The sequence below is a fragment of the Ochotona princeps genome, chromosome 2 (assembly GCF_030435755.1).
Source record: "Ochotona princeps isolate mOchPri1 chromosome 2, mOchPri1.hap1, whole genome shotgun sequence".
Lineage (NCBI taxonomy): Eukaryota > Metazoa > Chordata > Mammalia > Lagomorpha > Ochotonidae > Ochotona > Ochotona princeps.
The window spans coordinates 18104002-18127613 of record NC_080833.1 but is presented as its reverse complement, the minus strand read 5'-3'; the positions used below and the strand labels follow the sequence as shown (position 1 = coordinate 18127613).

At 56.3% G+C, this 23612-nt stretch overlaps 1 protein-coding gene across 1 annotated transcript in view; it reads right to left on the bottom strand.

Moving 5' to 3' along the window:
• The window catches only part of MAN1C1 (mannosidase alpha class 1C member 1), a 128717-nt gene that overhangs the window by 18389 nt on the left and 86716 nt on the right, over positions 1-23612 (bottom strand). The window contains exons 3-5 of the mRNA XM_012929028.2: positions 9538-9653; positions 7249-7329; positions 2334-2428 (exon numbers count right to left, since the gene is read on the bottom strand). Of these exons, the coding sequence (XP_012784482.2) occupies positions 2334-2428; positions 7249-7329; positions 9538-9653 (292 nt within the window). The remainder of the gene's footprint in view (positions 1-2333; positions 2429-7248; positions 7330-9537; positions 9654-23612) is intronic.

The window sequence follows — 23612 nt, the reverse complement described above, 5'->3', positions numbered from 1 at the left end:
ATTTATTTTTATTGGAAAGGCAGATACACAGAGAGGAGGAGAGACAGAGAGGAAGATCTTCTGTCCGATGGTTCACTCCCCAAGCAGCCGCAATGGTTGGAACTGAGTCAATCCAAAGCCAGGAGCCAGGAGCTTCCTCGGGGTCTCCCTTGTGGGTGCAGGGTTCCAAAGCCTTAGGCCATCCTTGACTGCTTCCCCAGGCCACAGGCAAGGAGCTAGATGGGAAAACAGGGCTACCGGGATTAGAGCCAGTGCCCATATGGGGTCCTGGCGCGTTCAAGGTGAGGACTTTAACTGTTACGTTTTTGCGCCGGGCTCTCTTTTTTTTTTTTTGAATTAATTCATTTGAAAGGTAGAGAGAGAGTGAGAGACAGAAAGAGTGACAGTGAGAGATAGATCTTTCTTCTTTTGGCTCACTAGCCAGACATGATAGTCCATTCTGGTCCAGCCTGAAGCCAGGAGTTCCATCTGGTTCTCCCATGCGGGTATTAGGGATTCACATGCTTGAGCCAACATCTGTTGCCTCCCAGGTGTATGAGCACAGAGTTGTTCTGGAAGCAGAGAAGCTGGGACTCAAACAGGTGCTTGGATATATAGGATGCTGGTGCTGCGGGTGGGGGCTTACGCTGCTGCATCACAACCCCCTAGTCCCTAGATTCTAGCTCTGTGTGACCTTGGCTAAGCTCCTTGACCTCTCCAGGCCTCGGCCTCATTGCTGGTGCAATGGGCTCCCTCCCCTTGGTGTAGGGTTGGAGACCGGGTTCATGCCACCTCCTCCTGTGGTGCTGACACACAGAGGACGATGAACCGAAGCAGTAGTGATGAACATGCCCTTGTTGGCATGCACGCATGCACGCCTAAGAGGAGCTGCAGAGATGGGCTTGCATGACTAAGCCTGTGTGAGTTATTTGTGCGGGTGGCGTGTGATGCTGTACCTGAGATAGAATAAGTGAAGGCGCCTTTTAGCAGCAGAGGCCTTGGGTTGGGCTGCTGTCAGGTTCCCAGACAGCCCAGCAGGCTCTGCAGATCCCAGTTAGCCCTGCTTCAGCCTCCAGGCACCAGATGGCTTACCTCCTCACCTAGCAATGGTGGGAGGCAGGCCTGGCTGCCTTCCCCACCTGTGGGACACCCTCCTGCTGGAGCTGCCTTCAGCAAGCCTGGCTGGAGTGGGGCGAGTGTGTGCAACCAAGCTCCCCTCCCTCCCTCCCTGACTGGCCCTCTCTGAGGAACGGGCTCAGCACTGCAACCCTGAGCATCCCTGGCTGCTGTGCCCGGCAGAAGGGGGAGGCATTTTTAGCAACAATTGTCTTATCCTAAAAAACGAAAGGGTGCTGTTGCCAGGAGATACGCATCCGCATACATACATCTCCAGCCACAAACGGCCTTAAAGAAACACACTTCCTTCCCCAGGAATGCCAGGATTTGTGTTCATCAGTAGTGTGGTCTGAGGGTCATGGCAACACACACAGCTGAGGCCACGGCAGAGGAAGCTGGAAGGACAGGTGTATCCCGGTTCCACTGCACCTGGCCCAGTTTCCTTGGGTTCGGAGTCTATGGGGGAGGAATCCAAGCCAAGATCCACGTGTCCAGCCCTGAGGAGCTGAGCCTAGTGTGACAGATGGGAGTCCGTGGTCCCTAAGGGTCCTCCCTGGCCTTTGCCAGCCTTCCTCAGGCCACACACCAGAATGCTGTCTTCCTGCCCAACAACAGGAGGTGACAGCTCACATAAAAGGTCAGAGGGGACCTCGTGGACTCTGGCCACAGCCTGGGACTCCTGCCCTGCCCCTCCTAGGCATTGGGCTGGAGCTCCTGTGAGGTCACAGCAGAAGCGGGGATGAGCCCAGGGCAACGTAAACACCATGGCTTCCTGCCGGAGCTCCTCACACAACTCCTGAGAGCTCAAGCCTGCTGTGTCCTGCGGCACTCCGCCATGACACGGGGCCAGTCGGCTTTGTGTCCCAGAAGCAGCCAGGCTCCTGAGCCCCCTAGCAGCTTTGGGTTCCTGCACCTGCTGCACCCGTCAAGTGGGCTGGAGAGGGAGGGAGTATGAGGTTGGCCTGGAGAACTGAATTGGGACTGTGCTGTGGGGTGTTTGCCACTCGGGGCAGACCACCAAGCCTCGTGGCCTCAATCCCGAGGACCAGGTGTCGGAATAAACACGTGAAGGAGAGTCTAGGCCTTGGCAAGTTCTCCCCGTGCCCCTGGCTGGCTGGGCTTTCTGAGGAAGGGATCATCCTCTCCGTGCCTCAGTCTTGACATCTGTAAGAGCGCGGCTTTGGGCTCCTCCTTCAGCTGCCTTGGAACTCCCTGGAGGGGAGGGACCCGGGTCCTACCTTTTGAAGCTCACGGAGCTCTTCGGGATTCCGGTGGGAGTCTTGAAGGCAGGCAGGAGCTTCTCACCGAGCTGGATGGCCTTGATCCCGAACACCTGGAATACAGGGGCCAAGGGCGCTGTGATCCTGGGCTGGGTGGGACACTTGCAGTCGGCCAGCCAGAGGGCTCTGGGAAGCTGTGACTACATGGCCCTGGACGTCCCCACTTTTGTCTGAGCCTGTTTCTTTGTAAAATGAGGCCAGTGCAGCCCTCCTCAAGGGGTACTGGGAGACATGGACGTTGGGCAAAAGGACACCGGGTACCAGGACAATGACCAGTGGCTATACCTGTGCAAGGTGAGCACTGGGAATGTGGGTAGGGATCCCCTCCAGATCCAGAAGACTTGGCTGAGATGGGGTGAGACCAGAGTGTCAGACATCTGAGGGGGTCCCTCAGGTGGTTTGAGGAACACTGGCTGGGGAAGAAAGGATAGGGTGCTCCCCTGCTCCAGCCCCCAAGTTCCAGAACCCATCGCTCCCCTAGGGTGGCAGTCCTCCCTCCAGCAGCAGGTGAAGAGCTTCCTCCCTCTGAGCTCCTGCCTGCCACTGCCCCATCTCACACAGGGGATGAAGCGAGGGTGCGCGGATTAGCCTTAACTCCCCAGTGGACAGCAAGGGTGCGACATCTGGGGGTCCCGGGCCTCTGGGTGCCTGCCCAAGCCTCAGACACCCTTCAGTTTTTCTGAGATCCCTGAGGGCGGACCCAACTCAGCCATCTCCTGCCTGTATATGTGTTTGAAGGAGGCGAATAATCGTGGGCATTGTGGGAAGGAAAGGGCTGAGCAACCCTGATAGCTGAAGTCTGGCTCATTCCCTTAACAGGGACTGCCCCGCCCCACCAGGCTGCAGGGGAGAGGAGTTTAATGACCCAGCCAGGGTTTGTGGCCAAGGAGAGCAGCAATTCACAGCAGCAGCGGGCTCCCAGCTCTTCTTAAGTTCACTGCCACAGGAGCAAAGGAAGCCAGGACAGCACAGTGCAAACTGGCCCTTCTCAGGCAGGTGCACCCAGGGTAACTTCCCTTTCTTGGGCTTCTCTGCACCCAGGGCTGCACAGCTAAGGAGTCAGCCAACAGAAGGCTGGAGATAACGTAAAAACAAAAAAACCAATGTGCTGAGGGCCTATAAACCATCTCCACCATCCTATGCTCCAGACAGTACAGAGTTAACAACTCCCCCCGGTCTTTGACTTTGCTTTAGGTGTCCTAAGACAGGAGGATGTGCACAGGTGACCCGCAAATCCTACGCTGTTTGACATAGGGACTTGCACATCCATAGGGGGTGGTTACCTGTAGACAGGGGATGGGGTGGGGAGGGGCAGAGTCCTGAACAAAATCTAGGCATTCTTTTTTTTTTTCTCCCTGGGGTTGGTTGGTGTTGTTATCTAATTGGTCTCCCATGTGAGTGTCAGTTCCTGTCCTGGCTGTTCTACTTCCTGCTAATGCTCTTGGGAAGGAAGCAGAAGATGGTCCAGGGCCTTGAATCCTAGCACCTCTGTGGGGGAATCTGGATGGAGCTCCTGGTTTTGGGCTTTGGCCTGGCACGGCCCTGGCCACTGTGGCCATTTGGGGAGTGAATCAGTGGGTGGACGATGTTTCTAAGTCTTTCAAATAAATAAAATCAATCTTTCATTTTTATTTATTTAAAAGGCAGAATGAGAGCAAGAGGGAGAAATGAATCTTACATTTTCTGGTTCACTCCCCAAATGCTTGTAGTAGCCAGGCCAGGCCAGGCCAAAGCCAGAAGCCTAGAATTCCATCTGGAACTCAATAACTGATGTCTTTACTGCTCTCCACACTCAGGCCCTGGAGCAGGTGCCCCTGGTGGCCACAGACTTTTGTCCCTACTTCTGGAGCTTAGGGGTGATGTAGTTTGCTAAGGGGACAGGAAGACAAGGCCTTCCTGGGTCTCCCTCCCAGCAACTGCAAACTGAAGGGAAGGCAGTAAGGGAGGAAGTTCAGAACACTTCAGCCTGGGGTGGGGACCAGAGACCAGGGAGCGGCTCCAGTTAGGGAGAGAGGACCAGGTGTTTCGGGGCTGGCAGATACAGGTCAGAGAAGATAACACCCAGGGCCGGATGCTGGGCCCCGAGTGGGCATGGGCCCAGCCACATTAGATCAGTTGGGTAGTTGGGCAGGCATTCTGCCTAGCTGGTAAAGATGCTGGTTATAACACCTGTGTCCTGCATCCGAGTGCCAGGGTTTGACATCCATATCCGGCTCCTGACTCCAGCTTCCTGCTAGTGTACACCCCGAGAGACAGCGGTGGTGGTGGCTCAAGCAGTTGGACTCTTGCCACCCACGTGGGAGAATAGGATTCCTGCTCCCAGATCTGACATAAGGCCAGACTCAGCCTTTGTGGGAATTTGGGGGACGCTCCCTGGATGGGAGCATCTCTGTGGCAAATAAAACACAGTAAAAGCCTGTGGGAACCTGCTGGGAATCCCATTCACAGCCTGTGTCTCCCGAGACGCAGGGAGCTGCCCTGGGGAATCCTAGTGCACAGCCAGCAGAGGGGGCCTTGTCTCCTGCCAGGCTCCTGAGAGAGTCATTTCACACCTGAGCAGCTGCCCGTGGAGAGTAAATGAACGCGGTGGAGGCTCAGCTCAGAGGTCTCTGTTGGCACAGGGCGGGTGCTGGGCGACATGAGCAGTGAGGAAGCGTTAGGCGTGGCTCCCCACGACCTTGGGCCCCTGCAGCAGCTTTGTGGGGAAGAGGCTGGCCCACTCTGAGGGTGAGGGTGCTGGGCCTCCGAGGAGCGCTTTTCCGGGGGATGTAGAGCTGACTGGTGTCTGGCCCACCTAGCAGCCCCAGCTACACAACGGGGGCAAGAGGCGGCAACATGGATAGGCGCTGGATGGAGTCCGGTTCTCATCATTCCATGCAGCAGCTGCGGGGCTTGGAGCGTCATTTTCTTTAACTGCATGATGGCACACACGGTAGCCTATGCCTCGGCTACTTGGCCAGATTTTTTGTAGAAATTGAACGTGGCATGTATGTAAGCGAATGTGCCTTACAAACTATGAAGTGTTGTGCCAGCCCCAGCTGGGGTGGCTGGAGTCCTGGGGATCTTCCTGCAGCTTCTGGCTGAGGCTGGGGAAGGCCTTGGTCCAGGCGAGGGGTGGGGCCTTGGGCAGCCGTCACCATGCACAAGGCTTGGGGGAGATGCCCTGTGCAGACCCAGGATCCACATGTGGGAGGATGAGCCAAGTCACCCAGCCGGTGTGACACCTAAGCCCATGGTGGGGGAGTTCCCAGGAGACTGGAGTCAGGGTTAACACAGTCCTGAGAGCCCCTCCTGCGAATCGGAGACAACACCCACCCCATGGGGGCTGCTGAGGACAGCACACAAGGCACACAGCCCAGATGAGGCAGAGGTGAGCAGGTGTCAGGAAGCGGTGGAGAAGGAAGGCAGGAACTGCTGGGCTGCTAGACCTGGCCACGTGGGCCCCTCCCTCAGCTGTCCCTCAGGTCCCAGGGGCTCCTGTCCTCCCACAGTCCCAGAAAGTCAGGACTTAAGTTGGGGGTGTTCTCCGAGCTGAGGACATCCTTGGAGAAAGAAGGGGCAAGTCACAGGCCCCGTGAGCCCCAGCTCCTTCCAGCATCATGGACCCAAAATCAGCCCCTGTGAGCCCTGAACTGCCCCCTCCCCTTCCCCGTGTCCCCTTTCACGGGGCGAGGCTGGGCAGTTGCCCACTCATGCTTTTCTGCTCCCCTGTCACTTTTCTATCCTAGGGCTTTTTTTTTTCAAAGACATTGGGGCTTCGGGTGGCGCCCATCTTGGGGGACGAACGGAGACGGGCAGTGATCTGTGCTCCATGGATGGAGAGAGGCTGCTGGCCACTGAGGGTAAAGCACCTGCCCGTGGTCTTCCAACCCTGACCACAGCCATGCTGCCTGCACCACAGAGGAACACTTTCCCAACCGCAGTCTTTCTGGTACTTGCTTCTCCTCCATGGCCCCTGGTCTCTAGGGGCTAGGGCAGGTTAAATTACTTGCCTCTGGGTACCCAGAACCAAGGGCAGTGGGCAAGGAAAACACCAGGGGCAAGGTCTTAGTAAGCAGCCCCTCTGGTCTAGGGGAAACAAATCAGACTGTGACTAATATTCTGGGGCCCCAGTCAACCTCGCCACCCTGCTGCTGGAGAGCTCCCAGGGGTGGACAAAGATGCCCAGTTTCCAGAGAATTCTGTGCCCCTCAGAGTGCCCATGCTTGGAGACTGTGGGCTCCCAGCCATCAATCCTTGGGCCAAACCCTGCCCTGTGTCACCAGAGCTCTCTGACCTGAAGGACATCAGGTGGAGGAAAGAAAGGGCTTGCACCAGGTCATGGGCAGGTGAGTGTGGGCGGTGTGAGGCGCAGACTTCCTGATTGTGCACCTGCCTCTCACAGCAGCACTTGGCCACCCCCTTCTGGAAGTTGACTCAATCCACCCAGAACGGGGCCTATGGCCTAAGTGCACGATCAGCACCAGCCACCCCATGGCCCTTGCTAGCCCCTTTGAGATATGAAGTGGACATGTGGCTGCTGGCTCAGGAAGGGAGGGAGGGTGGCTGTGGAGTGGCACAGGCCTGGGGGTTCAAGAAGTAGCATCATGGGGTGGAGCGGCCTTTGTGGGAAGATAGGAATGGCCGATGAGTGGGTCCACTTGTGTGGCCTCAGAGAGTTTACTGTGGAGCCAGATGGGCTCACTTGCATAGTAACCTGAGGCACTTGAGAGGAGGAGAATGTGGGTGAAATTTGGAAAATAGGTAAACGGGTCTTTGAAGGGGCAGCAAGCCAGGGGCAGTCACAGGTAGTCCCCAGATCCTGTGGGGCCTCTGCTGTTCCATGCTGTGCCCTGGAGCCCCTTCTGGTCTAGGAGTGTGCAGGGCCACTTACCTCTTCCCCCGTCAGGTAAAAGGCAGAAAGTAGTCCTCCAATGTAGCGGATGTTCACCTCAAACAGGGATGCCTCTCCACTCTGCAGACACACAGGGAACACTTGTAAAATGCCTACGGGGCTCAGAGGTAGGTTCCACAGCCCCTGTCTCCCCCAGCCTGCCCTAACCCCCACACCTGCCACCCTGCACCTGTGCTGGGCACCAAGGCAATGCTCGTTTTTCATAGCCAAAGCCAGGCAGGATGAGCAGCTGCCAGGCGGCTGCCACTGCATACTTCCAAGGCTCCAAATAAACACCGGGCTTGGCTTCCTTCCCCAGACCTTGCCCGAGGCCATGGGCAAGGTTACGCCTGGCTGTTCTCCAAGGCCCTTGAAACTGGCACAGGGAGCTTGAGCTGGAGCTTAGCCTGAGGGGAGGAAAATTCTCCTCTTGTTGGGCCTGCTTTCCTTCTTACAGGGGTGCCCCTGTGGGACAGAGTCCTCTCTGGGGGTGCAGATCAGCAGGAGGTTCCAGGCAGAGGCTGAGAGGCAGACAGGGCAGGGCCAGGGCTAGACAGCGGTGTCAGGCAGGTGCACACCTGCAGCAACCTGCAGCTTCCCTCAGCCCCAGGGGCTTGCCCACTCCTGCCTTCATCATTTCTCTTTCCTTCCTTCAGTTGAGGTTGGAAATCAGGAAGTGAAAGACCAGATCTGGGGTAAAAACCAGACTGGTCCTTTTTCCGTGGCTTCAGGCAGGATCTCTGGTGGTTCCCTGCCCGTTATCACCCCGACACCAAGTGGTTGTGAGACATGGGTGGCGCAGGTGCAGTGGCTGCCAGAGCAGGGTGTGGCCTTCCTAAGGTGCCCGAGGGGGCCACTGTTGTGATGAGGGCTCTGTTTGGTGCACCTGCTTGCTGCCTCGCGGTTTGCATGACTGGGAACTAGTGGGATGGCCCTCAACCTGGGAGAGAAAGTCTACTGACAAAGCCACTGCGAGGCTACGCTCCTGGAGCCCCACAGCCCTTGGACAGGTCCATGTGGCAGCCAAGCGCACTGCCAGTTTTCAGACTGAGAAAGCCAAGGTTCACAGAGATGGAGGGGCGACCCTCCCTGCCTTCCTCCAGGAATTCTATTCCTGAAACTGCACCAGCCTGCCTGAGATTACCAGGCTCTGCAGCCACTGGGCAGATGCCTGCTGCCCATTTCCTGCCTAGAGGCAGCACCCAGGAGGACAGGCTGGGGGTGCTGAGTTCTCTACCACCCCCAGATTACCAGTAGCCCTGACTAGGCTCGGGGTCATCCCGACGGGCGGAAGCACGATGACATCACACTGCAGCTGTCACACCCCACGGTGTCACACAACGCCCTTTACAGCCCTCTGCAGCATTCAACCAGCAACCAGGCCTGTGCACCTGGCACTGCGACTGTCATCCTCACTCCCGAGCTGAGGTCACCAAGGCTGGGGAGGTTGACATCCGGGACCCTGGAGGGTCTCCGCCCCACGGAAGCTCACAGACTCCCCAGCTCTGTGCTGGCAAACAGGTTCCTGCTGGGGCCTCAGTGCAGGGCTGGGCACTAGTGGAGTCCCACAGTGTGTCTGTGGAGTGGCACAAGGCCTGGGGCTCAGGGTGTGGCATCACAGGGGGGGTGGCCTGCCTGTGGGGATACGTGTGGCAGATGAATGGGTCCAGGTCCCTCCCACCTGCTTCTACTCCCCGCTCCCCACATCCACATCAATGGCCTCACTCTACTGGCTGCTGAGCCCTCCAGGGCTGTCCCTGTGGTCTGGGCAGGGAGACTGGGCGTAAGGGACATGTCTGCTGAGGCTTTTGTGCCATCCAAACACACAGATAACCCTTATGCCAGACCCTTGTCCTTGATCAGGGACACCTGGGAGGGGGAACCTGGTTATCCCTGGAGGTGAGCCTGTAACTGCTCGTCCCCACCCCTAAGGGATACAAGTGCAGGGGAGCCAAAGCCCCGTCCCCCATTCCACCCTGCCCCCTGCTGAGTCACCTCCCCCCAACCCCCCCAAGTGTGTGATTTAGCCCTAGGGGCTGCCTGGGGGGTGAGCAGTGCGCCCAGGGGTAGCCCTGGCTGACCTCACAGGGGCAGGGGGGAAGGGACAGAGGCTGGGGGGGGCAGGGGACAGAGGACAGGAGAGGGTGTGCAGCATGGACCACAGAGCAAGCAGCCTGGTCCTATGACAGGTTGGCTGTGCAGCCCGAGGAGATAACTGCCACATCTCTGGGCTCTAGGGTTCTCAAGGGGGGCCTCGTGGGCTCCTCACCCCAGGGGTCTCTGACTCACCACGTTCAGGTGGAAGCTGTCTTGGACCCAGGCCTTGGCCTCTTGGAACTCCTCCTTGAGCTCCATGAGGTAGAGAGTGTCCAGGGAATCAATGATGGTTGCTCCGCTGAGGCCCCCTGTGGGAAGAGAGACCACAAATGGGACCCCAGATCATGTCTGTCCCTGTAACCCCTATCTGAACAGGACCCCGAGATGCCCAGGTAGGGCCTGGACAAAGCACACATGCCATGCACCATCTGGGGCACTCCATGCTACCACAACAGTGAAGCTGTGACCCAGAATCCTCCTGGGGTTGTTGGGATCAGGATGGTTCCAGAACACTGCACAGATACCAGATACTTCAGTCCACGGACGCTCAAATCTCTTACATAAAACGACAGAGTATCTGCAGATAACCCAGGCATATCCTCCTGTTCACCTTGAACCCTTTCTAGATGACCAACCACACCCATTGCAATGTACATGCTACGCCTACAGTTCTTACAATGGATGTGTTGGGGAGAAATGACGGGGACACCAGTTTGTACATGTTTAATACAGATGAAAATGTATTGTTAAAAATGTTTTTATTTAAAATGCAAAATTACAGACAGAATGAGAGACAGAGATCTTATTAGTAAAAGATTTTATTTATTTTTATTGGAAAGTCAAATACATAGAGAGGAGGAAAGACAGAGAGGAAGATCTTCCATCCACTGATTCACTCCCCAAGCGGCTGCAATGGCTGGAGCTGTGCTGATCCAAAGTCAGAAGCATGGAGCCTCTTCCGGGTCTCCCACACGGGTGCAGGGTCCCAAGGCTTTGGGCCATCCTCAACTGCTTTCCCAGGCCCCAGTCAGGGAGCTGGAGGGGAAGCGGGGCTGCCAGATTTAGAACTGGCGCCCATATGGGATCCCAATTTGTTCAAAGAGAGGACTTTAGCTGCTAAGCCACTGTGCTGGCCCTGAGACAGAGATCTTTTGTCTGCTGGTTCACTCCCCAAACAGCCACAATGACCAGGGCTGGGCCATGCTGAAGTTAGGAGTCAGGAGCTTCTGCCAGGTCTCTTACATGGGTTCAAGGTCCCAAGAACTTGGGATATCCTGTTCTGTTTTTCAAGGCCATAAACAGTGAGCTGGATGGGATATAGAGTAGCTAGGACTCGAACCAGTGTCCATATGGGATGCCAGCATTGCAGATTGAGGCTTAACTCACCACACTACAGCATGGTCCCTAGATGCAAATTAAAAACCTATTTTTAAAAGACTTATTTGTTTTTACTGGACAGTTAGACATACAGAGAGGAGAGACAGAGAGGAGATCTTCTGTCCGATGGCTCACTCCCCAAGTGGCCACAACAGCCAGGGCTGAGCCGATCCAAAGCCAGGAGTCAGGAGCTTCCTCAGGGTCTCCTGTGTGGGTGCAGAGTCCCAAGACTTTGGGTCGTCCTTGACTGCTTTCCCAGGCCACAAGCAGGGAGCTGGATGGGAAGTGGGGCTGCCGGGATCAGAACTGCTGCTTATATGGGGTCCTGATGTGTTTAAGGCGAGGACCTTAGCCACTAGGCCACGCCGCTGGGCCCCTAAAAACCCATTTTCGGAGTTAACATTGTGGCCCATCAGGCTAAGCTGCGATCTGCCATGCTGGCATCCTATATGAGCATGGGTTCAGTCCCTGCTGCTCCATTTCTCATGCAGTTCCCTACTAATGCACCTGGGAAACCACCCAGGTATTGGGGAGACCATGCTCGGAGCTTCTGTCTGGCCCAGCCCTGCTGAGTAAACCAGTAGATGGACGATTGATTTCTCTTTGCCCCATCCCTGCCATTAGTTTAGCCTTTCAAATAAATCAATAAATCTTAACAGCAAGGACCCCTCTCTCTGATCCATGGCTGGCTAGCTGGGCTTGCATAGGTGGAGCTGTAGATGACTGTTGTCTCAGTATCCCCCTGTGGAGGCTGAGTGTGCACAGCCACCAGCCTGCAGGTCCCAGCACGACCTCCAGGGTGCGCTGACAGACACTGACCCCACTGGAATCAGGGTGCAGGCTCCAAGGGTCAGTGCCTCTTTAATTAGCATTGCCTACCCCTCTGGGCAACGTCTGGTAGAGGGCAGGGCCTGGGTAGCAGCTGGAAGAGAGAAAGCTGAAGTCAGAGATCTCACAACCGAAAGGGCACGCTAGCCACAGAGCAGGGGGAAGGCTGCGGAACTGGTGGCTTTGTATTTGGCTAAGGTGAATTTCCAGAAAGCTGGTGCCTCCCACGCTTTGGAGCTGGAAGGAAACACACTCTCAGTCAGCCTGGATCCTTTCCTGTAGGTGTCAGGGCTGAACCTATTGGAAGGCTGCTCAGAGCATCCTTCTTCGTTCAAGTCTTAGGCTGGGGGCCAGCCTGGGGCTCACATCCAGGGCTTGCAGCGCCAGCCCCTTCCTGCCCAATCGTGGGGCCTCCAAGAGGATATGTGAGGGGTCTGGCAGAGTTGCCGAGATCCTCCTCTCCCGGGAGGAGACTGAGGGAAGATCAGCTCTGCTCGGAGCCAAGTGTGGTGTGCCTTCCACCACACACATGGCAGCTCTGTTCTCTGGGAAAACCATTTAGATCTGATTGCTGACCTGTCCCACTCATACCAATCACTCCCGGCCTGATGATGGCCCAGGCTGAGCAAGGCCAGGGAGGTGGTCCACGGGATTCGGTTTCTGACTCCGGCCCTGGGCTGCCCGGTGATTTCACCCTATGTGGTCCCCTTCTCCGTGTCTTAGGGCCAGGCAGCAGCCCTTGTGACCAACTCTGTCCCATGACAATGTCTCTGGGGACAGCTCAATGGGGCTGAAAAAGAAGACAGGCTTGCAGAGAGATTTGCTGGCAAGGCCCCAGGCCTGCTCTGGGCTTCCAGCCCTGCCCCCACCCAGCACAGGGCAGGGCTGCAGGCCAATAAGGCACTTAGGGGAGAGCCTTCCATTCCGGCCAGAGGTTGCCGAGTGGCCAGGCTGGGCAGGGGTGAAGGCCCTGACCCGAGCTCACCCCATGTACTTGTTGGGCTGCCCGGAGGTGGTTCCACGTTCCTTTCCATAAACAGGCCCACAACTGCCAGGCAAAGGGCAGCCTGGGACTGAGGTGGGTGCCAGACTGGTTCTAGCTCTGAACTTTCATTGCTGCCAGGGAGGGAGACAGGGAGCAACATTAACAGGGACACAGATCCAAGAAAGAGAAAGCTCTGGGTCACATCTCAGTATGGACCCAACCCTGTGAGCATCAGTGTGCTCATCTGGAAAGTAAAGGCTACCTGGGGCAGTGGGGAGCCATTGCTGGCTCCTGTGCCGGGCTACACCCCTATACATACCTGGCAGACGCAGATCTGAGTCACGTACCTGCACCTGCTTGGCAGGACTGCATGCCTGACACACAGCTTCACCGCTCTCATTCTCAGCTTACCTTAAAGCAGCAGTCTGGCCAGGGACTGGGGGAGAGCAGCAGAGTGTGGCTGGCTCTCCTGCCCCTGCCTTTGGGAGGGTGGGGGATGCTCCCACTTTGTCATGTTAACCCCTGGCTCCTGCAAGGCCACCATACACACACATGAGGGTTCAGAGAGCCAGCTCTGGGGTCAGGGAGATGTGAGTAGAATCTTGACTCCGTGACATTCAGCTGTCAGCTGGATGGGCAAGTCATCTGCGATCAGTGTCTCAGTATGCCCATGGAGGTGACAACAGGTTGCTGGGATGGTCAAATGGAGCACTGGACAGGAAGAGGCTGGCAGGATGCCGAGTGCTCGTGTGGGCTTAACACAGGAAGCGGGAGCCTAGCTTTTGTCTGCTGCCACTGCCTGGGGCACACTGGGGCTGGACGTATGGGAGTAAGGGACTTCTATGGCCAGGCGGGAAAGGCTCTTTATATTCTTAGTGCCCTGCTACAGGTGGTACAGGTGTGGCCAAGGCGACCATGTCCTGGGCAATGTTAACCCCTGGGGCTGATGCCAACAGACAAAGCAGACCTTCCTAGGCTGTACCCAGACTGGCTGGAGATACCAAGGGTGTCCACACCATCCTGTGCAAAGAGTAGGGTGGTCTCTCCAGTAGAACCCACTGGCTCCTGTGTCCTCTTCCTCCCCCATTGCCATCCAGATGGAAGCCACCTGCCATTTGGGATTCTACTGACTCTACCACTCGAGGTTTGCATCTGATGTTGTTAGCAGAGGGAAATGGGTCAGGCAAGGCTTCACAAACTCGGCAAAGCACAGTTAGCAGGCAAAGCATCGGCCAAAGCACAGCAGAGGCTCCAGGTCACAGCACTAGCGAGGGGCATCCCTGCCCTGCCCCAAGTGACGTGGCCGAGGCAGCTTCTCCCTGGAAGTGAGATGCAGGGAGCTCCGAGATCTTGACCCAGCTCAGAAAGTTCACTGTGACATGTGTGATGTTTCTATGCGCCAGTGACTCCTCCCCTCCGAGCTGTGTAAGAGTGGTCACAGTTGGCACTATGCCAGGCACTGTGGGCTCCACTCGGCACTCTTAGAGCTCCCAAGAAGTTGTCTCCTGTCTGTCTTTCATTAGACACTGGGGCCTCGTGTAGTGAGTCCCGGCTGAGGACTGGCTCGTGCATGCCCAGTGCACCTTCAAGGGGTGATGGGGACGTGTCAGTAAGAAAAATTCCCAACAGGGTCGCCTCAGAGCCATTACCACCTGCCTACATGTGTGTGCTGCTGGGGAAGCGGTGGCTGAGCCGGGGCCAGGGGAGGGCCAGAGGCAAAGCCTGGCAGGGTAGAGTCCCAGCACACAGGACAGCCTAATGGGTGTGGACAGTAGCCAGGGACAGTGAGAGAGAGCAGCAGATGGCAAAGGCGGGGACTGGACCACAAGGCGCTGCAGGGGACCATGGGAGACCTCATGCAGAGCTACCCATCCTGCTCTGGTCCCTTCTGGATGGGGCACAGGGAGGCAAAGTACCGTGGTGGCAGGCAGCCGTTTTGCTGTCCAGGAACAAGGGGAATTCGGCTAAACTACAGGGTGCTGGAAGCCTGCTGCCTCTAGGGCCCAGGAGGAGCTCCAGCTGCCTCTGCTTGGCCAGAACCTCCTGGTCCAGGGGTGCGACAGGACCATGGTGCGTATACATTGTGGCCATACAGAGCAGTGCACTGATCACAGACAGATGTGGGGCTCTGGGGTAGTGCCAAGAGGCCCAGATGCATGGCTTAGAGAACCAGCTGAGGAAGGATTAGTGGAAAGACAATCAGAGAGCCTCTTTCACCCCAAGAAAACAAGGCAGTGCCAGGAGAAGCTGGCACGGAGCTGAGCCCGCAGCAAGTGTCCTGCAAGTGGCAGGGCTGCCTGGTCTGTAGGGAATGGGCTAAGGCCTGGAGTCACCACAAGCAGGGTTTGGATCTTCTAGTTATTGGCTGCCTCGGCTTATTCATCTGTACAGGGGGGTGAAAACACCTCCTTCTTGAACACTATCCCAAGGTCTTGAAATCATGCCAAATGGCGGAGGCTCCGGCCGCAATGGATAACAGCCACCAGGCATGTGTGGTGGTGGACACGGCGGCTGAGCATTCTGCAGGCAGCACTCTTAACACCTCCCAACAACCTGCTGAGAAGGATGCAACGCTTGTCCCTGCTTCCCAAGGGGAATGGGGGGCTGAACGATGATGCCCATGTCCCACGGTTGGTGCCTGGGGAGGCAGCACTCAGCTCAGGCTCCCAAGCCCAACGGCTGTGCTGTCCTGCTCCTGTGCAGCTCCTGGGTACAAGCCTGGGCCAGCGGGTCCCAGAGTTCTCCCCTTGCCCCCGCCAGCACCTAACCACATCTCACACTGGTGGCTGCAGCAGGAGGGCAGTTGGATGCTTCTCTTAGCAGGCACGGTACCCTCTGTGGGAGCCTCAATCTAACACATGGCTCAGTCTGTACTGCTTCCTCCACAAAGTCTTCTCCAGAGTCCCTGGAGGACTGACATGTCTCGTGGCTGACGGGGGCCGCCTCCCAGGGTGGCAGGGTCTGTTTCTCTCCCAGTGGAGCCCTAGAAGGCAGAGATTCTCCTGCGTTCCTCTTTGGAGCCTAGCATAACGGCAGGTGCAAGACGGATTCTGAGTCAAGATGAGCGGAGCTCACTTGGAGCCACAGGAAGGAGCCCAGAGCAGACAGGGTGGGAGGCCACGGCTGTGGTGCTCTCTTCAACAGGCCCTGAGAGACCCACCTGATCTACTCCCAGCATCCAGCAAGAGGACAGTACTGCTTTCCCCTCTTCCACAGACCAATGCCCCTCCCTGTCCTTGGTCCACAGACTTCCAGGATCTAACAGAAGCAGTGCACTGTCTCACCTGGAGACTTCTGCCCACCTAGCTCAGACAAATGTTTTCTTCCCACATAAGACACATGAGGTGGCTCCCCTGGCTCCAGGCAGACCCGGACCAGTTTTTACTTGACCTATGTCTAGCATTGTATTAGAGCTGCTTCACCCTGTGGTCTCAACATCTTTCTCTGTGAAATGGGAGAACACGTGTCATCGAAGTAACTGGCATTAGCAGGTGCACGATAAGGTTTGTTTACTGCAGTGTAAGCACTTAGGAGACAGCACGGATAGTTGGAAAAGCACAGGCTTCTTCTCAAACCATTTGAGACTCAGCTCTGTGGCTTACAGTCTCAGTGACCACAACCAAGCCACCTCCCTTCTCTGAACCAAAGGGGCTGAAAGCAGGTCCCCTGTAAGGCTGAGGTTCAGGAGGGGGGAGGTTCAGGGCAGGGAGAGTCCCCTCTTTCCCCTTCCCATCCATGCTCCGCAGGTGACAGTCCTGGGTGCGCTTCCCAGGTGAGAACTGCTTGTTTTCAATCTTGAGCCAAAGCAAGCCACAAACATGACAAACATGCCCAAGAAAGCGTGTTCCACTTCAGAGAAAACACACCGTTCAATTTCCTAAAGATCTGGCCCCGACGGTGCTCCCAGGCTCTCCCAGGGAAGGCAGGTCTAGGAACTCAGCAGGCACCACCCTCATGAGATGGAGCAACGAAAGCCCACAGCATCTGTCACCTCCAGTGAAGGTTTGCCAGGAGGACCGCGAAGACAAAGGAACCCTGACTCCTTCAGAGAGGCGTGCTAATCCTTTCTTGACAATTCGCAGAGGCTCGGCTGCTATTAGTAAGAGGCCGGCGCACTTCATCCTACATGGAGAAGGCCGGAATGCCTCTCGGATCTTTTTCAAATGGATTCAAGGTCATTTTCTTTTTTCTTTTTTTTTTTTTAAAGATTTATTATTATTGGAAAGCCAGATATACAGAGAGGAGGAGAGACAGAGAGGAAGATCTTCCATCCGATGTTTCACTCCCCAAGTGAGCCGCAACGACCGGTGTGTGCCGATCCGAAGCCAGGAACCAGGAACCTCTTCCAGGTCTCCCACACGGGTGCAGGGTCCCAAAGCTTTGGGCCGTCCTTGATTGCTTTCCCAGGCCACAAGCAGGGAGCTGGATGGGAAGTGGAGCTTCCGGGATTAGAACCGGCGCCCATATGGGATCCCGGGGCGTTCAAGGCGAGGACCTTAGCCGCTAGGCCATGGCGAACGGCCCGCAAGGTCATTTTCAAAAGGGTCTGTCACTGATGTTCACTGGAGGGTTTCTGGATCCTGGACCTCGCAGGGTGAAGGACTGGTTTAAGACAATCACCACCCAGACCTTGATGTTGGCGGGCACAGTGGTGATGGAGAATGGGGAAAGGCCAGGATGGCTCTGTCCTCAAAGGCTCCAGGCGCCTTCAGAAGGGCAGAAAGCAAGTTCACAGCACACACACAAGCCATCGGGAAGCCCCCTGGCTGGTGTCCAGATGGTGGGAAGTGGTGCTAAGGCCAGGCTGTCACCCTCTGCTATGCGGGTTGGGATGCTGATTTTGACACTTACTGACAATGGGACCCTACCCAAGTTCCCATGTCCCCATAAGCTCAACTTTCTCATCTGGAACCCAGGGTGCTCATCACTTAGGCTCGGAGGCGGTGAGTTCACTCCCGCAAGGGACAGTCAGCCCTCAGCAGCTGTTATCTGCTGGAGGAAGTCTCACAGGCGGCTTCCGGTTTGGGTCAGGAAGGAAGGACTTGGCAGGCACTGCATGTGCAAAGGCCCTGGGGCAGAAAGTTGGTCAGGGAGGAGAACAGGGCATGGACAGAGAGGGTGAGGGAGGAAATGTGAATGCAGAGCAAGGGGCTGGATGCTGTGTCAAGGGCAATGAGTGGACAGCAAGGTGTCAGCAGGGCTGCGCTGTGAGTGGCCACGTGGACTAGAAGCTGACTGGGGGAGTGTACAGAGAAGGCAGGGACAGCGTGGGGGACTTAGAGCCACATGGTGCACCTTGCCTCAAGTCTCAGACCCCATCGGGCGCTTAGCCTGGACTCCTAGGTGACTGCCCTCAAAGTGGAGCACTTGTTCTGGGTCCCCAGCCTTTCAAGAAAATGCCCTTGACTGTGCCTAACACAGGCCATACCACCTCCTTGGCAGGGCACCCTTGCAGGCAAGTGGCTGACCCTGAATGTAATCACTGATGCCCCTTTGAGGACTATTCTAGTTAAAGCACCTGTGGGGCCCTCCATGGCCAAGCCCATCACGGGAGTCACAACTGGAAGGCAGCAGCACGTCCAGAATTTGGGGACACGAGTGACCCACCATGTCCACCTAAATCCCAGTGAGCGAGACATCAGCGTCTGTCATTTCAGTCTGCGCGGGTCTCTGGGTTTATCTGCTGCAGTTGCCAGCCCGACCCGCGTTAAGCACAGCACCTATCACCAGGCAGGATGGTCTCGGCACTCCCCCCACCCCTCCTTGGGCCTCTGGCTCTCTGACACACATCAGGAGAGGGCTCAGGAAGATGGCACAAGTGGCCGATGACACAAGTGGCAGATGCTTTGTAAGCAGGGGAACCACCGAGGTGGTTGTTGGCCTTAGGGCCGCATTAGAGGCCACCAGCAGATCCCAACCCCAACTGCAGTGCTTATTTCAGGTCCTCAATGGAGATGCCTCCCCTCAAGTCTATGAACCCCTAAGCAATGGGCCTTGGGCCTGGCTTCCACCTGCTGGGGGTGCCCCTGGTTAGGAGTCTGCCCAGCCTCTCACCTGGAGCTTGTTCCAGGCCCTTGCAGCCCATTAATGGGAGACTGCATTCCCCTCCCCAAAGATGTGTGCCAGCTCCAGACACATTGAGGAGACGTGTTACCAAGACCCTGTCCGCCTCAGCCTAGCCCCTACATGGCTTGGTGCTGTGCACAGCACAACACTGCCTTCTGGGAGCTGAGAACCTGGTCTAGCCACGCATCCTGCCAGCCCAGGTACTGGGAGCAGAGCCCAGGACAGAAGACCGTGAGGACAGTCCAAGCTTGGCCTGGATCCTACACTCCTGCCTGGGACCATGCAAGACCCCATAGAGAGGCAGGAGGAAAGCCTGAGAGGCACGTAACAAGAAGAATGGCCTCTGGCCAGCAGTGTAGAACCCTGGCCATTCCCCTGGGGCCTGGAGTCAGGGGTGGTGCAGACACTGCTCCTGGTCACCTGCCCTTTAGGTGATGCTGGAGGCGGGCGGCATGGGAAGAGCTCAAAATGACCCACTGGGCGACCGCCCCTGTCTCCACAGTCCCCAAGCACACCGCCTGCTTTTTGCTCTCAGCGCTGCCCTGAGTGCAGGAAGGAAACTGAGGGCTGTGAAGATGCAGCGACTGCTGCCCAAGGTCCCTTGGCCACTGACCAGGTATGCATCTGAGCCAGGTCCGAAGCCTTCAAAACAGCCATTCTTTTAGTTTTTAATTTTAAAATGATCTTTAAAAGATTTATTTATTTTTTTATTTGAAAGGCAGAGTTTTGGAGAGAAGGGAGACAGAGAGATCTTCTATCTGCTGGTTCCCTCCCCAAATGGCCACAACAGCCAGAGCTGGGCCAGACCAAAGCCAGGAGGCAGCAGCTTCTTCCAGGTCTCCCGTGTGCGGGCAGGGACCCAAGCACTTGGGTCATCCTCTGCTGCTTTCCCAGGTGCATTAGCAGGGAGCTGGATCAGAAATGGAACAGCCAGGATGCAAACTGGCACCCACACAGGAAGCAGAAGCTATAAGCAGAGGCTTAACCTGCTACTCCAAGGCACTGGTCCTACCAGGTTTGTTTAATATATCCTATGAGCCAAGCAGTAAACTGAGAATTTTACTCTTAAACCTGACCATGCTACAGCATAGGTGACTGCGTCCTAATTCCTGAAGACAAAATTAAGACCTAGAGAGGTTAAGCGACTTGCTGCAGGTCACACAGAAACTGGGCTGAATGCCTAGTGTTAGCGCTCTCTCCCTGTGCCAGTAACTTCACAGGTGAGAAGGGTTTCCCTTTGGGAAGGTAGAGGAGGAAGCATCATGAGCCCATCGAGGGGTTGACGCAGTGGGTTAGGCTGCTGCAGGCAACGACTACCCTCACATCAGAGGGCAGGCGAACCACCTCAGATCCAACTCCCTTCTAACATTCCTGAGAAGATGGCACAAGAGCCTAGGTCCCTGCCACCTACATGGGACACCAAGATGAAGCTCCCGGCTCCTGCTCAGCTGTGGCTGCTGTGGCCTTCGGGGAGGGAACCATCAGATGAGGATGATAACTCTCTCTCTCTCTCTCTCTCTCTCACACACACACTTCCTTCTGAATAAACAAACTGTGGATACATGGCTAAGATGGGGGTTGGCAGGAGGTGAGGAGCTAGCAGACAATGTGTGTGTGTGTGTGTGTGCCTCTGAGTGAGGCAGGGCCTGCTGGCTTCTGCTAGCTCATGGTCCATGGTTAGACTCTCCCTTGTGAGAGCATCCAGGGGACCAGATGGGTAGAGGTGTGGTGGTTGTGCTTCCAGGAAGGGGGGTCCCCACCAAGCCTCAGGTGCAGGAGCCACCTGGCCAGGTAACCTCTCCACTCCACCACATTTCAGAGGCTTGTGTCTCAGGTTGAGCTCCAAGTGAAGCGCAGAGCACTACTCTGAGCGCCTGGGAACACTGGAGAAAGTGAGCGAAGGCCTGCAGGAGAGGGGCAAAAAGTGAGAGCAGACAATCCAGGCAGTGTTGGGAGGCCAAGGTCAGAGAGCCGGACTACAACCTTGAAAGGCCCTTTGTGATCCAGCCCCGGTTCAGATAAGGCAGCATGGTGTGCCCACCTTTCCTTTCCCATGTTCAATCTGCCACTGAGCTGCGTTGCTCCCAGGCTGGGCCTCCTGCCCCGAATGCCCCTGAGTCCGTCTCCAACTTCCAGATGGGCCAGAGTCTCCCCTAAGTCACACACCTTGGGACAGGTGTTGTAGCATAGCAGGTAAAGCTGTCGCCTGCGATGTTAGATCCCACAAGGGTGCCAGTTTGTGTACCCGCTGCTCCACTTCTGATCCAGCTCCCTGCAAATATGCCTAGGAAATCAGCAGAGGATGGCTCAAGTGCTTGTGCCCCTACACCCATGTGGGAGACCCAGAGGAAGCTCCTGGCTCCTGGTGTCCACCTGGCCCAATTCTGGCCATTGCAACCATCTGGGACTAATCTAGTGGATCACCCTCTACCCCCGTAGCTTTTTCCAATAAATATTCTTTTATAAGCTTCCATCGAACAAGCTGGCAAGGGAACCCCTTATGACTCTGCCTAGGAGACAGAGTGGAAGGGCAGCTGGGAAGCACGGTGAGCAGCCCAGGACTCCTACACGCTTTGTTCCAGAGCCCTCAGGCTGCAGCGTGGCCTCAGGGGACCCTGCTGTGCCCCTCCACAGTGTCCTTATATGGGTCTGCCCTTCACTCCTCTCTGCCTGGGAAATGCCAGCTCAGGGTCCCCTGTGCTATGACATTCCCAGAGGTGAAGTCAGCGGCTCCTTCCTGTGCCTCCACAGCCCTTTGGGGGCCTGTCCTCCAGGACGAGGCCTCCCTGAAAGTCAAGGCCATGGCCAACTCCCTCTGCCTCTCTAATATCCAGGTCTGTCCTAGGAACAAATGATCCCATGACGTCCACCTTCCCACCCAAGGGCTGGGCCTTCCTTCCCATTCGGTCACAAGAGTAGCAAGCCATGCCCTTTGTCCACACCACATTGCAAATGACCAGAGCCGAGTTTTAATGGTATTTTGACAAAAGGCGGCTCCCAAGTTCATTTTCCTGGGCTAATTACATTTCCCAATTGAAAGGCTTATCTCTGGGCTGGTGTTAAAGACATAATCAGTTTCCAGAATAGATTCAAAAGGGGTGAGAAGCAAGAAAATAATTAAGCCAACTTGTGACTGAATCAAATAATTAAGCTGATTAGATCAGGGGCTTCTGAACTGCAGCCCTGGCAGTGCCAGGGGAGTGCAAGGCTCCGTCCTGTTGGAGAGATGGTCTCGGGGTCTTGGGGCTGGCCGGCGTCCCCTCCGAACGGTAAATGAAACACCGAGTCTTTCAATGCACATTCAGGAAGCTGGAGTCTGCGTGAGGCAAAATGCTCTGGGTTTAGCAGAAGAGAAGCGGGGTACAGGGGGTGTCCCTGCTCTACAGTGGGGCTGCACGTCCAGGATAAAGCAGCACATTCCTTACTCCTCCCTGCATGTATGCCCCACACCTCTGAGGAGGAGCATGGCTCTCTCCTCCCACCCGGGGGCTTAGCCACTTCAGTCAAGGGCAGAACACAGGGCAGGAGCAGAGGCTGGGAAATGCACCTGCTGGGTCCTCCTGTTGTCTTGCTCATTTGTCATCTTCCTGTGGCACAGCCTGGAGTTACTCACATTGTGCCAGCTAAGGGTCTCCCTGATGGGTGGACAGACATCTGAAAACCAAGGGTAAACCTAATCAAGACTACAGTCTTGAGCCTGGCACTGTGGCACAGCACGTTAAACTGCTACCTGCAACACCAGCATCCCATAATGAATGCCAGTTTCAGTCCTGGCTAGCCCACTTCTTATCCAGCTCCCTGCCAATGCAGCTGGGAAAAAAAGTGGAGGATGGATCAAGCACTTGGACCCCTGCACCCACATAGAAAAGTCTGAAGTAGCTCACGGTTCCTGACTTCAGCCGGCTTTAACCCTGGTTGCTGTGGTCATTTGGAGAATAAACCAGCAGATGGAAGATCTTCTGATTTCTCCCTCTATAATTTTGCCTTTCAAATAAAGATATCTTCAGAAAAGTCTGCAGTTACTTGAAGAACCCTGAAGTCTACAAGCTCCTTGGCACTCCCTGCCAGCTAACCAGAAAGGCATGTCCATGGCCACAGACATGGGAGGCAATGACCTTCAGCCTGGGGTTACTCCACCTTTGCCCTCTAGGAGGGGCCTGAACTGCCAGCCTGCGTGTCACTTAAGAGAGTCACATGCCCCAGGGTTTGAATCTTCAATCTCATCCTTGCAAGGCTCCTGGACAGATGTCAGAATCAGCCTCACAGTCTCATGGGACGGGGACGCCATGGGGGCTCAGGGAGGCCAGCAGCTCGGACAGCCGTGGATGGGGAGCTGCAGGAACACAGGCGCAGCAGCTTCCCTCGCTGTGTGAGCCCAAAACAACCCACCAAGCAGTTGAAGAACTGCAGCACTCTACAAGGAGGATGCTATGGGGAGAAGGCAACGGTGCCATTTGGGCAGTGGGAAGGAGAGGTGCGCCAGTGCTTGGGCAAAGCCGGGATGTAGACACTGCAGGCTCAGCTGGCACCAGAAGGGTTTGGTACCCGGGACTGGCAGCCACACCCACTGATCAGGAAGTGGGAGAAGCAGAGGGTTGATGGGCAGTCAGCTTCAAAAGCAGCGGCAGGGCCCTTAGATCCGCTGCCCAGGAAACGCTCCATCCCCTTTCAGCTGAGACTTAAGAAGGTGTGGGATGGAGGGGCCTCTGGGCTCCTGAGAACAGAGGGCTAAGTGTTAAGTGTCTGGTCCACGGTGCCTCTGGGCCCTCTCACCCACCCAGGCCTCAGAGAGCTGTGACAGGAGGCATCTCCCTGGGCAGGAGACTGGGAGCATCCCCCATGCCGAGCCAGGCCAGCCCCAGGGAGCAAGCGCCCATGCCAGAGCGTCCCAAAGGAGCTGCCCCAATGAGGTGTCAGTCTGCAGGTGCTCATACTGTAGCCCCAGCCACTTTTGCCTCACACTCCCCATAAAGCACATGGCCATGAGGCCACAAACATCTGGGGAGAAACG